At 41.7% G+C, this 17,599-nt stretch overlaps 1 protein-coding gene across 1 annotated transcript in view; it reads right to left on the reverse strand.

Moving 5' to 3' along the window:
• LOC137284654 (protocadherin Fat 4-like) overlaps nucleotides 1-17,599 on the reverse strand; it is an 83,940-nt gene that overhangs the window by 10,165 nt on the left and 56,176 nt on the right. Inside the window, exons 46-64 of the mRNA XM_067816552.1 lie at nucleotides 17,073-17,195; nucleotides 16,228-16,410; nucleotides 15,606-15,725; nucleotides 15,134-15,322; nucleotides 14,027-14,140; nucleotides 13,654-13,839; nucleotides 12,971-13,096; nucleotides 12,032-12,214; nucleotides 11,349-11,459; nucleotides 10,557-10,733; nucleotides 9,680-9,802; nucleotides 8,946-9,131; nucleotides 7,996-8,115; nucleotides 7,268-7,456; nucleotides 6,310-6,438; nucleotides 4,822-5,004; nucleotides 4,157-4,288; nucleotides 3,128-3,313; nucleotides 2,400-2,525 (exon numbers count right to left, since the gene is read on the reverse strand). Of these exons, the coding sequence (XP_067672653.1) occupies nucleotides 2,400-2,525; nucleotides 3,128-3,313; nucleotides 4,157-4,288; nucleotides 4,822-5,004; nucleotides 6,310-6,438; nucleotides 7,268-7,456; nucleotides 7,996-8,115; nucleotides 8,946-9,131; nucleotides 9,680-9,802; nucleotides 10,557-10,733; nucleotides 11,349-11,459; nucleotides 12,032-12,214; nucleotides 12,971-13,096; nucleotides 13,654-13,839; nucleotides 14,027-14,140; nucleotides 15,134-15,322; nucleotides 15,606-15,725; nucleotides 16,228-16,410; nucleotides 17,073-17,195 (2,886 nt within the window). The remainder of the gene's footprint in view (nucleotides 1-2,399; nucleotides 2,526-3,127; nucleotides 3,314-4,156; nucleotides 4,289-4,821; nucleotides 5,005-6,309; nucleotides 6,439-7,267; nucleotides 7,457-7,995; nucleotides 8,116-8,945; nucleotides 9,132-9,679; nucleotides 9,803-10,556; nucleotides 10,734-11,348; nucleotides 11,460-12,031; nucleotides 12,215-12,970; nucleotides 13,097-13,653; nucleotides 13,840-14,026; nucleotides 14,141-15,133; nucleotides 15,323-15,605; nucleotides 15,726-16,227; nucleotides 16,411-17,072; nucleotides 17,196-17,599) is intronic.

Consider the following 17,599-nt stretch of genomic DNA (forward strand, 5'->3'; position numbering starts at 1 on the left):
CTAAGTAGATCCTTGAATACCTCATACCAACTGACGTACGCCGCCTCCTTAGCACCATGGAGTGAGTGAGTGAACTGGGTTCTTAACCGTATTCCAGTTATATCACAGTCGTGGCCAGTTATAACAACTCACGATAATGTGTGTCTGACATTTTGAGTTCCGGTGTTACACATCATACGAGAACCTTTTAGACCATGCTTAGACAGTGAATATTATATATATTTATATTATTTTACCAGAATCAACAATTCCTTGTAAACTGAAAAGGAACCCCATTGTAGACGGGGATTGAGAACTTCATACTTGCTTTATTACGGACTTTAGCATTGCACCATGGGCTAGTCAGTAATGCCGTTCTGGGACTGTGAGACAGGTTACTGAGTTGTGTAGAATGTAGTCACACTGTGCCTTTTTCGGTGATTGTTTTAAACCACATGTACAGTGTGAAGACGGCAGGTCTATAACCAGGTATTAAAGGTCACATGCAACCAAAAAATCAAACATAATTTAAACACAATTATCACTTATTCATGACATCTAATATACATTGCTGCTTGTTAAAAACAAATAAACAAAATTATAAGTGTACAATCGCGATTCAAAAGTGCAATATTTTGTACTTCGGCTTACTTCCCTCCAAACGAAGCCCTCGGGAGACCAAACCCAGTCATCGCGGGTGGCTGTGCACTCAAGTGTAACGACGGCTTCCGATTGGCCGGTTCATTTGCTGATATGCTGAGGGCTCATTGTGTGTACAGGAAGATGATCTGTTTGATGGGCATTTTATAAGTATGGCTAGTCACAAGAAAGTAAGATTCTTTATGGATAACAACTTCTTTTATTGTACTTGATGCATCGTTTCAGTATGGATTCATATACCGTTGTCAATCATTTACACTAGAATAAGTTGTTATCCCTAGAGAATGTATATAGAGATGTTGGGTTTTGTAAATACATATTCTCTGAATTTGAGTTCGATCAAATCAAAAATCCTCTCAGCAGTGATGGTAAACTACTGTGTGACTGGAAAGTGTCATTCGTTCAAGTACAAAGCAGGACTTGAAAGAGTTTGCACCAGTTTCTGTCAGGTTCAGTCATCCGAAAAAATGTCTGTACAGACATAAAAACTTGTCATGTGTACAAGTATCACACCTGCCTAATTACATGTACATAATGTGGCGGAGACTGGACTCGGGTGCACGAGTCATAAATCAGTTTACTTTGTTTATGGCGTATAGCCTGATAGGTGTTAAGTTCAAATTGCATGTGGTCAGTGATTGAAGCTGTCTATTGTATATTGTCTTTAGCAGACAGGCAGGTAGACATACAGGCGTCAAAAAACAGACATTGAGCTTTCTCTGTGACAGAGGCTGCTTACTACAATCAACAGGTTTTTTTAATGTAACGAGTAGATTATTTACTTGTTTGTGTACAAAACCAAGATTAGACTACTGCTCACGACCTCATACTCCGAGCATGCATACTGTTTCAAGCTCCGCGAACCTATTCACTGCGCATGCGTTATGGACGCAGCGCAGCACAGCTGTTGAAACCAGTTTTTTTCCCCAGCGCTGGCGGGAATTTAGTGAATCGTTTGAACTCCGATTTCGCGGGCTTTTTTTCATCGCGTTTTTTTCAAGTTTATAGACTGAATTGGCACTTTTCCTGATTTGTTTCGGTAATTGCATACCTAAAGGTATCAGAATCTGCAAAGTTGTGTTTTACGCATGCTCGATATCGCCAGGGTATACGTTCCGACAAATCTCTAGTATACCCTGGACGCATCCACGGGTCGGTCCGATAATTGCATTACCTCCCTTTGCTGGCTTCACATTCTCACAATAGCCAATCAGCTAGACCGTCGTTATAACCGAGCTTGCCAGTGTAAAGAAAGGTAGCCGTCGCGAAAGTTTGCTCGTAGTGCGACTCAGAATTTGGGAAAATCACACAGACATATTTTTAGGTCCGAAACTTTAAAAAGAAATACATGTGTATGTGCAAAAGCTCCTTCTACCTCTTTCAGAGAACCTCTGCATGGTTTGCTTTGCCAACTTTAATCGGTTAGATGATTTGAAAAGCGAAAGCGAGTTGTGATTGGTTCGCTCAACTTCCCAGCGTAGACACCTGATTGAATAAAAAGCCAGCCATGGGAGGTAATACATTTATCGGGCTGAGCCGTGGATGCATCCAGGGTATAGTCGAGACTGATCGGAACGTATACCCTGGAGATACCGAGGATGTGTTTTACGTTGCATGGGACCTTTAACCATACAGATCACTGCTTGATATAGTAGACGATCATCCATCCCGTCGGAAGACACGCAGTGAACCAAGTCACGGGAACCATGCAATCACCTGCAACTCTTGGACGGATCCCTATGGAGATCCACAGCACTTACAACATAGGATACGGCATTGCTTCTGTCGACTGTCAATGAAGTCCTTAGTGTTATTCGATTACGACTGTCAATTTGAAAGAGGGCAATGGCCAATCCGTCGCCGATGATGTCGCACTTCAAAGAACCCTGCAAGTCGAGACATAATTTTGAATACAACACACTAGAATTAAACACGGTATATCATTGTTTGTCATTGTCAATGAAACGAACCAGTGGTTATTGTATTGACGCAAACGCGTGTGGTAAATTATTGACACCTATCCACAATACCTTATGAGGAATGTACTTGACGGTATCATTTATAATATTGCTTCACTGTAATCACCACAGCAAAGGAGAGTTTTCACGAAGATAATCCGTCAAATGAGAATAAACAAAACAACTCTTCAACATAGATCCAGCTGTACCCACTTCAGAAATTAGGTAAACTTGACGTAGCCATATTGCCTAAGGACAGTGTCGACTAAATTATACAAAGACTCAATTATACAGACATTTTCTAAAGTTCTAAACAAGGACTAGTTTTCTACTTATTTACGGCACGGTGCATCGACCATTGATAGTTGACATATCTCAGTCGAAATAATTTTTGAAATGGATTAAAGGCCTAAACAGAAACACCATGGGCAGCCAACCACGGAACCACCCAATGGTAAGCCACAGACACAGTTAGACAGATCCAAGACTGTTCGTCATGTGTGCGCAATATTTCTCTAAGATCATATTACCTGCAGATCGGGGTCCGAAACCCGGACAGTGTATACTGGACTGCCAACGACAGTCGTGTCTAGCATGTCGACGGATGCGGGGAGATTAAGAATCCTTGGAGTCGATCCATCACGGGCAACATCGACAGTTAAGGTCATAGTGGCCACCCTCGGCACACGTCCGTCATCGGTGGCGCGAATCATCATCTGAAAATAGTCATAAGTCATCAAAATCTTGAAACTTTTGTGAGCCAGGGGAATCCCCGAAGTAATGCAGGTCGTGGAAGTTTACCCCTGGGTAGACCAGTGAGCATGGTTCTATTATAGGCGTTTCCGAGATGTTTGAAGGTTTCTGCACAGCATATATTAAGCGCTTCCGACCACAGCGCTTCGGACCTACCGCGGGTGCGAACATCGATAAACTAAGCCCTGGTTTACTATCCAACCCCCTTACTATATAACATATACCTAAACCCTGGTTTACTATCCAACCCCCTTACTATATAACATATCCAACCCCCTTACTATATAACATATATTATAGTAAGGGGGTTGGATAGTAAACCAGGGCTTAGTTTATCGATATTTCGGACCCGCGGTGGGCGCCTGTGCTTCCGACGACCTGGTCACCAGAGGTTGCCAACTCAGATTCATTCTGTTCACGAGATTGTATAGTTCATACTCATGAAGACTGATAGAAGGTTGCACGATATGACAATCAGCAATATATCATTGTATTACAGATTTCCCAACAACAAACACTCGCAGCGATCCCCGACTGATCAGTCCAGCTTGTCGAGGATACGATAAACGGAGTGGAATCACCAGGCCCAGTCCGGTACCTTGACTTGCACGCCATCGTATTCTATGTGAGAAGATAGATGGTAAGGATACAAGTAACTTGATTGACTGGTGACATGGAGCGGTAGTATTGGTAAGTGGGGCCTTAAACAACAGTCTAAAAACATAACGGTGAATGTTCCTACATGCATGTTTACATCCAGCTGAATACGTGCTCTACTTAAATGCGAAAGCTATAAGGTTCAATACCCTGAAGCTGTCCGGGGTGTCGTCATCGGTTGCCAGAGACTGTTTCAACGTCACCACACAGGTTCGGGGATCTATGGTGAAAAAGTCGGAGTATGCTGATGTCTCACCGCTGAATGAGCACGTGATGACATCCTGAAATTAGAGGCTCCTCGTTTTAAAACGGTAACCTCGGTATACAGCATCATTACACACAACATTTACTACAATCCAGGATAGAAATGGTCTTTAACAAGGCGACTAACATGATCGGGTTGTAAGACTCGCTGACTTGACTGATGCAAGTCACCGTATCCCAGTCTCATAGACTGGTGCTGTTGGTGGCAAACATTGCATTGTGTGGTCCACACTCGATCACCTGATCCCGTTAGTTGCCCGTAACAACAATGTTGATGAAAATCGGTTATGACGAATCTTCACTCAATAATAGGTCTGTAATACCGTGAAAGAAGTAAAAGTCTTGACAAAAACTAAATCTGCATATTCCACAATGTACGTAAACAAACACGTCGTAAATTCTGCTCTCAACAGTAAATATTTTATTTACTAAAACATAATTATCTGAATACGTACAAAAAAGTCTCTCAGGAATGAAAGAAGACAAAATTAATGATGAAGGTTTGGTACTGTAACGTTACAACACATTAGGATATGAGTCTAGCACTTACACTGTCCCTGTCGGTGACGTGGATGGGGAAACACCACCCGTCAATGTCAACGTTGATATCGACCATAGTCTGTAGTGAACTCGAAGCGAATACTGGGCCGTAGATGTTGCGTATGACCGTGACAGTGCAGTCAGCTGTAGCCGGACGTGACGGATTGCTGGAGTCGTAGGCGACTATTTTCAGCTGCACAAATGCACAGGGGTTGAACAAGGGCCAAAACATAGCTATAAGTGAATGTAATGATATGAACAGAACATGTTTAACGCTACACACTCATTGTTTTCATTGCTATTCATTGAATCACGTTTGGTTGACTATCTAGTCAGGTTGTCAGTTTTTCAAACAAATATTTTCATAGAAATTGCAAACGGGTGACGTTGGACCAAGAATACCTGCGTTAATTGTCTGTGTAAAGCTGCAAAACGTATAATGTGGTGTAATACTATACTTTGTAGTTCACTCACCCACGCTTTGCTCCGGAAATTTCGAAAGAATAATACTGAGTGAGTGAAAATACTTTTACGCCGCATTTAGCAATATTCCAGAAGTATCACGTCGGGATACAGCAGAAACTGACTTCACACATTGTATCCGGATCTTTAGCGTGACTTGGCTACCTCATCACCGTCCGAAAGAAAACAAAGCGCGAAATATCAAATTGCAATAACAGTAGTGTTTCGGGTTCACTCAATAAACATATCAATAAAATTCACTGACTGACTGACTGACTGGCTAATTGACAGAGTTTTGTTTTACTCTTTCAGCAATATTCCAGTAATATCACGGCAGCGGACACCGGGAGTGGGCCTCACACATTATCTTACCTCACACATAAATTTCGTTTTCTGATTGCCTGAGCGCTCTTCTATTACTTTCAGTGCAACCCGTGTACAAGCGAGGTGTATTGCAATACACCCCTCTGCCATTGGTAGTAATCTCGAATAACATTGCATCACGCATGATGCACGGAAATTACCAATGTTTTAGGTATGCAAATCGATGGAATGGGAGATAACTCTAAATCTGTTTTTCTTGTGTCGTCCGCCATAAAAATTACCCCGCATTCCATTCATTAAATTTTGACAAAACGTTCAAATGTAGTCCCTGTGAATATTGGCGAGGGGAATTACATCGGGGCGACTTTACTAAGACAATACCTACAGGAAAAAAACAGCAAGATGCAAGATTCGAATCGTTTGATTCACACAGACTGGCTGAAGTGTAAACTCCCATACTCATGCTTCAAACAGTTTAAAATTAACAATGAGGTGTTCGGTAAGATAAATACGTTGTTCACTGCTCCCTCGGGGACCATGGGTTGAGGTAAACATAGGTTCCCTCGTAACCAGTGAACAACATACTGTATCCATGTAGGGAATCGAACCTCCTCCTTCAGCGTAATGAACGAACGCTTTTACCATAAGGCACCCCACCGCCTAACTAAAACGCATTATAACAATCAGTCATTAAATCACTTTGTGGACTCACATCATACTGCGCAGTTCCTGCCGAATCAGTCTTTAAGTCGGATTTGATGCTGACGTCGCCGGAAGTGGTGTCGACCATGAAGAAGCTAGGAGCCGGGTAGACGCCGACGAGTTCGTATACCATTGCACCCTATAACAGGAACAACATGAGGAAGATGCTATGTTAATTTGACACAATGACAGTATTCTGAGTATGAAACACGGGTGATACAGTGTCATGAGTAGGATACAAGGGGATACAGCGTTGTGTAGATGGTGATGCAATGCTGCAAGATACATGCAGTCTTATACGTGGAATACAAAATGATATACTGTTATGGGTAGTTACAGAGATGATACAGCGTCAGGAGCGGATACAGCTTCATTAAGAAAGTTGGCGGGTGGGTGGGTTATTGCAAAAAGGGGAGGTGCACACTTCATTTCACTCAAGTTTCAATTGTCATTTAACGAAAGTTTAGGACAAAAGGGACGCACCCGCCCCTCTGGATCCGCCTATGGGTATCATAAAGAAGATACAAAAGCGATGCAATGTCCAGAATAGCTTGTACTTTGAGACCGATACAAGAGGCACATGATGTCATAGTTATTTGTTAATAAGATTCAGATAATAGTCAAAGTAAGATTACATAACATACAATTCAAAAGAAACGCAATTCTCATCCTTGGACAAGGTTGTACAGGTGGCCCTCCCTTTCCACGTAGCTTTACCCACGTGAAGATCCGGGTTAGAATTGGACTTCGGCTTGTCCTAGGAGGCGACTAACGGGATCGGGTTGTCAGGCTGGGTGACTTGGTTGACACATGTCATCGTATTCCAATTGCATAGATTAATGTTGATCACTGGGTTGCCTGGTCCAGATTCGATTATTTACACACCGCTGCCATACATGTGGGATACTGGTGGGTGTGGCGTTGAAAATCAATCACACCATGTTGCGTGGAGGGTACTATGGACTTACTACCAAGTTTGGTTTACTGGCTGTGACTGTAAAGACAACAGACGAAACAGGGGCATGTTCTGTTAAACTGGTTCTGTGGGAATACTGGTCAAAGACTGGGTAATGTCCTTGGTTAACCGTCAGGTCGAGCACCGCGCTGGCCGTCTTCGCGTCTTCGTAGTAGCTGTTATCCGACGCTTGGATTCTGCACTAGAACACAAATAACACAATGAGAACAAGAGTTCAAAACAGTCACCATTCACCAGACAGGGAGCACATTTGAAGGGGATTTAAATGGACAGATCATAATGACGTTTTCTTCAAAATGGCTTCTACAGGCACGTGATTCTTCTAAATCATTTAGAAGTTGGTGTAGTAATACAGGACAAATGTTATGGATTGCAACTGTCGTATATTTTACGACGTTTCACGACGTTTCGGGGCTTATCCTATCCCCTCATATGCCCCCAGTTCAGCTCAGCCTCAGGAGGGGCTAGGATAAGCCCCGAAACGTCGTGAAACGTGGTAAATTCAACTCAAGTAGTCGCAATCCATAAAATGTGTCCTGCATTTCTACAGGAATGGCACGTAAAACGTATTTGGACCTTAAGTCCGTTTACTGTTCTAGGACACATGTGACAACGGCCCTTTGTTTTTCATTTGACGCATGACCTGAATCACTACTGCTAACGAATTTTACGAATTCTATCTTTCTGAAATACAAATGTAGATAAATGACGGTTCAGTACACTGAGGCTGGTGATGTTTGACGCAGGTAGACGACGCAGTCGGATGATTCCTGAGGCTGCATCTATAGCCAGAAGTGCTTTGCACTGGTCAGTGCTGACAATGGAATACGTCACAGTGTCCTGCAAAATGAGACAAGTTACTTTATCAGAAACATGTATCAACCACGTGAAAAATGTATTAATACATGTCGGTAGAATGACAGTGACTCTGGTACATTGTAGTCAAGTAGTCGCACATTTAATGCTTCATAGTAGGGATGCTGTAAAATCGTCTTCCGCGGGCAGAAGCTAACCACCGAAGTCAAAGAATTTGTATTTGACTAAGAATGTGTATTTCAAACCATCTGTTTCACCTGTGTTTTTCACGCTGTCGTGATGAGCGTGGATACAACACGTTTTATTGACACTAGGCGTTTGATTCCACAAGGACATAATGTCCAAAGCGGCGCTAAAATCAGTTGCTTCACGATTGAAAATACGGTAATGATCCTAATGTAGTATTCATCAGAACTCTACTCACTAGTGTAAATGTAGCCACTAACTTCAGTCAACTGTTCTCAATAGATAAAACAAAACATTCCATAGCGTTTAAAGATGTCACGAATTCATAACGTTGAAAATATTATTGTCAGTAGATCAATAAATGACTCAGTGAAAATTGGCAAATTCCTAACAAGAGGTTACACCAAAACGCAGTTGTTGACGTGCACGATATTTACTGTATGATCCTCGTGTTATTCATCTGTATAAGGTTTGCAGCTGGTCCCCCAAGTTAGTGGAGAAATTCATCTTCGATGTAGCCGCATATATAAGTGCTTTAAGTGATGGGTAGTATATTTCATTATACATTTTGACGGGACATCCACGTGATTAACGCTGAAGCACATTAAACAGCATGCTCATAAAAAGGCACAGTCACTGTAAATGAGTGATGTGAGAGAAAAACCAACCTCGTCAGCATCCGTGGCAGATATTGATGACGTCACCACATCTCCAAGCTCCATGTCCTCTTCTATGCTAGCTTTGTAGGTAGGGCTGACGAAGAGTGGGAAGTTGATGTTCCTCACAACTCTCATGGTGACGTTTGCAGCACTGTAGTAGTGCGGATTGCCGTCGTCGGATGCGTGGACTCTCAGCTGTAACGGAAATGTGACAAGTGCAGAGGGCGCGAGAAGTGCTTATAATGGCGACGGCAGCATATAATGGCTCCTTCTTTTGGTCGAGATTTTTCATGTTTTTGGAAATGTTTCTGTCGAATTAGTCATGTGAGATTGCCGTACTAGAGGATGATAAAGAGGAAAGGTACTTCCCAGAAGTACGATTTTGAAAACAGCAAACCACCTTGCAAATAAATGGCACACATTGGGATTTCAGTGTTTGGAAAGGTTTTCGCTTCTCAGACAATACCATTTATATCTCAGCAATGCTATGCCACAAACAATAGTTTCCAACGATCTCCCAGTTAAACTGTGTAAGCGTTATATGTGCATGCAGACTGGTTTGAGTTACGAACCCCTGCTTTATTCTGCATTAATCATAACGCACGGATCATGACAGTGTCAGGAGTCTTGTAGACACCATCAAGACGTACATTCGAGCACAGGGCAAGATAACTGATTTACAGGTGTTACGAATAGGTGTTTTGTTTTGTTTAATTTATTGATCAACGTAAACAGATACTTACAGTGTAAAGGCGATCAGTTCCTAGCTTCAGATTACGAGCGATGGTCACTGACCCGGTTGCCTTGTCCACACTGAAGAACACCGGTGCCAGTCCATACCCACCCACATCGTACGTGACTCGTCCCTAGTGTACACAAAACATACATATAAATAAAAAAATATAACCTGTCCTCCACAGCAACATTGATTAAATCTTAAATCCATCTATAGCCGGTGTTGCCGTCCATTTCTGTTACAGCGCTTGGTAAGTAGCTGCTAGTTCAGTGAGATTACTTAGAACACATCTTACTACGGACATTTACAAGCAAAGAAGGATCATTATCTGTCACATTAAGAGACAGATGGGGTAGCCAAGTGGTTAAAGCGTGCGGTCGTCACGCCGAAGGCCCGGGTTCGATTCTGTGCATGGGTACAATGTGTGAAGCCCATCTCTGGCATATCATGACATGATATTGCTGGTATTGTACTAAAAGTAAAGCCAAACTCAGTCACTCACATGAACATTCGGATGGAAACCATATTTATGCCTTGAATCCAAAGCGAAATGGTTAGTTGTACTTGTCGTTGTCGACTAATAAGGATATTGGATCCCTGTTCACTTCCTGACTTACGTGAACAACGTGCCTTTGCATGTATTTGTGACGGGTGCTGCCGTAATGGTATGTTAAACTATAGTCGCAATGGTACAATGGAAACGGCCTTTAGCAAAGATTTAGTCACGGATGTGATTGTGTCACAGTCCGTGACCTAGTTGACAGTGTGTCATCGTATCACAGCAGACTATTGACTGGATGCAACACTCACCAATATGTCATAAGTACAGTTTCAGTGAATAGTTGTGACGTGACGAGATAAATAAGTACGGGTTAGACACGTACCTGTAGCGGGCTTTGAGCAGATACTGTGGTTACTGGCGTGCCTGTAACTGCATCGTCTCTGATAGTGACGTCATACTGGGTGGCTGAGAAGACGGGTACAGCTGACAACACAGAGACTGTCAGTCCCACCTCTGTTGTCTTGGAAGGTCGGCCGCTGTCGGTGATGCTCACGTTGTACTGAAATATATACCGGCGTGTGCAATAAAATAAAGTAATCATTTACCTGCAACTTTCAGCAATATCGAACCCAAATATTTAACAGCTGAATAAGGTGCACGTGCGTTGGTAATCGAACCCATGTCTCGCAACAAACGAACGTAATGACCCGTCAACCCAACGTCTATCCTGTCATGTATGTTACAGTTGTTTACATGCACAAGACAGACTCGGTCATCTGAATTATCAGGAAGTTTATGGATGGGGCACTTTCATAGAGATGTTTGATGTATATACGACATTTATAAAAACACCCTTTTTCTAGCCATACTTTCTTATGTGCTTTCTGGGTGTTTACTGTTAACCACAATATGTCCCGCCAGTTTTCTCTATTATTCCAGATTTAAGCACTTCAAAGACTATAGAGATTTAAGATATTCTGAATTACTTTATCACTCTAATTAACTGAATCTTTATTCCTTCTGTGTGAGAGTTGACTTAGTAATTCCGTCCGAACCAACGTCTGGGTCTGCTTTCAAGCTTGTAACAAAATGCATATATATCCCTCATGTCATTCGTGGCACATACCAAACTGTGATGTATTATTTAAGTATCAGTAAAACTGAATAAACGTACGAAAAAACTTTTGCCACCGAGTCCTATCAGACTCCTTGTCGGGTAGACGTCGCCACTGTCTTTGATGTTGAAGTAGGTGTCTTTACCACTGATCCGGTATGTCAGGCTGTCCTGTTCACGAATTCATCAGTACAAGCTTAATGTGTAATAAATACATACTTCTTTAATAATCCATATGGGTAAGTGATGTTCTAAGATATCAACACTGTAAACGTCTACTGAAATATGAATGGTATGCATTAATCAATGTCTAATTTAAGAACTGTTGCATGTTTGCTCAGTACAAGAGTTGTCCCCTGCATTTATTTAGTATCTGCTCAATTCCATTATGGCGTAATCACTTTGTCATACATAATGTAAGGTTATAATGAATGCATGTCATACCACTATGCTTTACAGGGGGCAGTATTCACATCATGCAGTGATACATGTATCCATCAGCTATAATCCAGCAACATCAATAGGGAGACACCAGCCACACATTGTACCCATAGTGGGGAATCGGACCGTAGTCATCCGCTTGATCAGAGCGCGAATACTTTAACCCTTAAGCTACCATCATCATCCGCAAAAGAAAATATTCCCCGAACTGTAAGTGCTATACGGTGAACAAATTCTATGGAAATAATTCCCTGATACGACAACCTTAGGTATGTCGACGTTGACACAAATGATTATCTCACCCCGTCCGGGTCTGTTGCGATCACAGTAAACAGCACCTCGTCCAGACTAGCAACCTCGGACACATTGACCTGGTACTGATCTTGAGGGGTTTCCGGTCCATTAGGGTTTCGGGCTACGTTGATAGTGACTGTCACGGTACTTCTCGTGTCGGGCGCCATGGCATCGAAGGCAACAATTCTTAACTAGAAATGAGACATACGATGTTCATTTCTACAGACCCACAATGGTCAGGTGGGGTTATCAATAGGTTTCGTACACACAGAACAGCCACTTGTACCTACCGTAAGAGGTGCAAAACAAAAGCTTTATTGTTAATGAACTTCCATAAACTACCTCACGTTTGTGATGAATAGATGAACATTTTATTTTTGCAGCAGACACAAGCTTAAAATTTCAGGCGAATATACCAAAGAATACACAAGGAAGTCATGCTAAATGAATTAAAGTAAATGGTCCAACTGTGTTCATTTTAACCGTAGTTTTCTGCATATTAAGCAAGAAGACACAGTCATCAATATCCCCAGCATTACCTCCAGTTTCAGTCGAAGTCAAACTTGTTGCCATGGAAACGAGAAAAATATTTTATTCAGAATTCCAAAACTATCCAAAGGCACCAACAGACCACTAGACCAATCTGTGTGTCAAGTTTGGTGCAGAAATATTGAACGGTTTTAGAATTCTGCTCCGTAAAAAATAAACGTGCACGGACGGACGGAAGCACGGACGGACGGGGGTGCATTTTAAGACCCCCCGCAAAACGCGTTGCGGTGGGTAACAATAAGTATGGTGAAACATGTTATTGATATAAATCACACTGTGAACATTGGAATGTTAAAACCTATTTTTCTTCATGGAATTGGTAAAGATATTGTTTATGAGCGTGTTTTGAACCCACGGGGAGCCACACCGTGAACTGCTGTAGTTGCAGTGGTACTCACGTCGTATCGACTAGAGGGGAAGGTGTCTGTTGTCAATGGTTTAATCAAGGTAATACGACCAACTGGGCTTAGGCTGAAGAAGTAGGGCGCTGGGTACACTCCGGTCACTTCATACATGAGCTGACCCTACGAGGGATACAAAACACATGTACGTTGTTTTCTATAAAGCTATTCCACCGCCATCTTCAATCTTCGCCTTGAACTTCAGCATTGTAGCCTGGGGAAAGCGTGAATCTACCTGTCGTACTGACAGTGTGAATATATATTTATCAAACAAAAACCAAAAGTATCAATGTTTTTTTTGTTTTTTTTGTAATATAATACAATAATCAATCTAGCGTTTTAACAAAATGAGAATTGTTTCACTTCTATGAAGTGGGATATCATCGGAATCACTTCCTGGAAACGCAGGTGTACACTCTCAGCAACGTGTTTGCATCCTTTTTAATGTCGTACAAATCTCTTGAGGTAAATATGAAAACATAAAAATTCATAATGATCCAAAAGGAAGCATGTGAATAAACAATATGGATTAGAGATAACAATCCCAATGAAAGTAAGGTACCGTTCTTGAAATCAGACTCATGTCTGTGTTTATTATATCGTGTACTTAAACGTTCTTGAAATCAGACTCATGCCTGTGTTTATTATATCGTGTACTACCTTGTCCATGCGGTTCTCACCTTTAGATCGCTATCTGTGGCATACACAGTGAATACCGGCGACTGTACCGCCATAGTGTCTGGTATAGATATATTATAAGGTGTTGAGCCAAACTCAGGGTAGATGACATTGGACCGAATGTTTACTGTCAGCACTGTGGTCGCCATCTTTGGAAACAGCATCCGGTCTACAGCTTTCACCGTGGTCTGTAAACCACCAATTGTAGGCATTATATATCATATCATACGAAAAGGGTATGAATATATATATAGGTTTGTTTTGTAATTGTGCCTAACTCAGTAATAAATATTCGAGTCTGGACCTGATAACCCAGTGATCAAGTTTAATTTTATGGTATGGCAGCACGTTACGTGTGTTGTATGAAATGCTCACCACAATCTGTGAAATGTTGACATTCTTTAGGGTTTTTGTCAGTATCACGGAACCGGTTACAGGATGGATGTAGAGGTAGTCGCTCCCGCCGTCTAAGCTGTACGTAACGTTGTCCTGACAAATAGAGTATACACACACTAACCTCAGAAATAGCCAACACAAGAGATGGTGGTTTTATGCCGCTGTTTGGCAATATTCCAACAATATGTCGCGTAAGAAAACGTTGCACAAGGTTCCCACGGAGAGTATGGTAGGGTGGAGTGGGAGTCAAACAGGGGTATTCAGTGTGACAGGCTAACCATCCCATTGCCCCATGTCCAATACAAGTTACGATCAACTGTGAAAACCAATCTTTATGTTCATATGAATTATGCACCAGGTATATACCGAGCTGGTTATGAAGGTCCTTCTAGCTGGTTCGAATGACGTTGAGGTGGAAAATAAAAGGTTTTAGAACACCAAATTCTTTCATTTTATTGTAGATTATCTGTGACGATGAACAATATGCCTACTATTGAAAGTTTTCATGAAAACAGTGAAAAACGTAGATGTTGTTTCATAGTATGAGAACGTTATATTTAAGGGTGTTTTAATCTATCAAAACATGAATATATGTTTCCAGAATGTTATACTATCACTTTCTGTGATAACACCAACAAAAGGTGTAAAATGTAAGAGTAAAGAGCACAGTTACTGCAAACTGGTTACACAACCTGGTTACTGCTTCGTTTCGTCTTTTATATACTGAAGTTACTAAATAAGTCACCGTTGGTGAATCGTAGAACAGGTTTAAGTCTTTCTTACACACAACCATACTATCAACTTGCCAACCCTTCACAACGAGCACAATAACTCAGTAGTTAAAAGGAGTTACTTGGTTATTATAGAAATATTTATTTCCTCGCCAAACACAATTCAGGTAAAAATGAAAATGACAAAAACCTGTTCAAAATGCATGAATGATCCTATGAAGAGGATATATCAAAATATACTAATGCAAATGTGATACAAAATGGAAATACTATTAAGTTAATTTAACCTTGATAACCAGAAATAATGAAAGTATGTGGATTCAAATATTAAGGACAGAATTTAGCAGAAACTGACCCTGTCAGGGTCATAGGCAGTTACTGCAGTAATCTCCTCTCCTATCTGCAGGTCAGATGAAATCGTGACGGTGTAGAGGGCATTGGTAAAGAATGGGGTGTTGCCGTTGATCCTGACGTTGACGTTCAGCGTACCCTGAACTTTGGGCACATTGATGAAGCTGTTGGTCTTCCACGCGTTTATCTGAAGCTGTAATACTTTATGCTTGGTGAGCCTATACAAACCAGTGACGAAATTGTGTATTAATCAAAACTAAAAATGATTGGAGAATCTCATACTGAGGCAGTAATATACCCTATTTTATCAGTAGTGGGCTCATTGTCATATTGTGATCGGTTATTAGAATCATTGTCATATGCATGTATGACAATGATGCTTATAATCATGATTTATTAAGGTCCTCGCAAACATCAATATTTGTCATTGTGAATTCTCAGTCGCGTCGGGTGAAGTCTTATGCAGTTCCAATTACCGTAAAAGTCTGTGTTTTGATTTCTCGGAGAGACGCTGCAACAATCACGTCGCCAGTATCAGTGACGTTGAAATACTGTACGGCGACGATGTCACCCACAACTTCATACAGCATGGATCCCTACAAACAAATACACAAGAAATGGTGAGCTCAGCCGATTTCAGCTAAAAAATAGAACACAGAATCTAATTTACATGTCTGAATTATAAACATTACAACAATCTGTTGTCATACCAACAAGGTAAATTTACACACTAATGTTTTCAACACTGACCATTATTTAAAAAGAAAGCTACCAATTTACTATTAGTGCGGTCATAAATGTACTTGTACACGAATCACCATCAATAAGCGCCGCGGTGGCGTAGCCCAGTGGTTAAAACGTTCGCTCGTCATGCGGAAGGCCCGTGTTCGATTTCCCACGTGGTTGCAAAGTGTGAAGCCCGTTTATGGTGTCCCCGCCGTGATATTGCTGGAATGTTGCTTAAAGCGGCATAAAGCTCACGCACTTGCTCAATGACCCACTCGCTTGTTCACACTCTATTAGCACTGATACGAGAATCCCATGCACACACAAAGGAAGACATGCACAAAAAAACCCAAACAAACAAAATGTTCTTACCACACCATTGCGATCAATGGCTTGCACGGTGTAGACCCGCTCACCGACTGCCATGCTCTCGTTGACTGTGATAGTCGACGGCATGTTAGCAATGAGGATGGGGACGTCCCGTTCTAAACTGACGTTTACAATGGCTCGGGATGTCCTCGCAGCGCGTCTTTGGTCGCTCGCTTCTACCGTGAACTGGTACAAAAAAATCATCGTTATGAAACAACTTTTCGTCCCCTGATGAGGCAGCTGAAACACTGCATGGTGATGGGCACATTACCGACATACGTCGGGCATCCCATTTCAGTCTTCCAGGAGTTGAAAAGGAGTAAGCGTTACCATAATGGATATCCGGTTGTCTGTTTGCTGTTTGACATTGGACATAAATATTTGCCAGCCGTATGACAGTGGCCTCTAATTAATCGAGTTTGGTCCAAACAATCCAGTGACTGGCGTTACAGCAATGGGTATCCGGTTGTCTGTTTGTTGTTTGACAATGGACACAATAATTTGCCAGCCGTATCTAGTGGCCCGTAATTAATCGAGTTTGGTCCAAACAATCCAGTGATTAGCATCATGAGCATCGATTTACACAAATGGAAAAAGATGACATGTATTAACCAAGTCAGCGAGCCTGATCGCGCGTTACCGTTATCCACTTGTGACAAGCAGGGTTACTGAAGATCAGTTCTTACACGAATACTGTAAAGGCATGGAGGGTCCGTTTGATATGCTACGCAATGGAACCGCATGATAACATAGGAACAACCTGTAGTAGCAATTTGCAACACAATTGTTACCCATGAAGACGAAATTTATGGAAAATACATTTGACGAAAACCATGTCGGGATCGTACCACGTAAGCGTTCTCTTCATACGAGGCCAGAGACTGTCGAACATAGATGTCACCATTATCTGGGTCGATGTTCACCAAAGACGGGTCACCGGGTGTGTGGATGATCCGGTACTGAACGGCGTCCTACGGGGAAGAAACAATCACATTCATGGCAAACACACCTCGTAGAAGTACAACTCTTGACAATCAGTTGTCTTCACGTGTAATCTGTATAAACAGGTAACACGCCTAGTTATTACAGAACCACACCATATGGGAGACCCCATGTTCATCCTGAGCACTGTGATGATTTATATTCCGCAAACAAAGTGTATGGGAAAACCCTAAGATTAGATAGTTATACAAAAACTTAAACGTGGTGAGGTCATTTATACTCTGAGGTAAAAGCAGCTTTTTGTCTATTTGGAGGACTCTTTAAACATGTTAGACCATGCAGTGAAGCATGATTCAATATTCGTTGAGTTTGGTAAAAAGATATATTGTCAAAACCAGTGAAAAACAAGGGTGCTCTAACACACCAGCACCAT

Source organism: Haliotis asinina, chromosome 5 (assembly GCF_037392515.1).
Source record: "Haliotis asinina isolate JCU_RB_2024 chromosome 5, JCU_Hal_asi_v2, whole genome shotgun sequence".
Classification (NCBI taxonomy): domain Eukaryota; kingdom Metazoa; phylum Mollusca; class Gastropoda; order Lepetellida; family Haliotidae; genus Haliotis; species Haliotis asinina.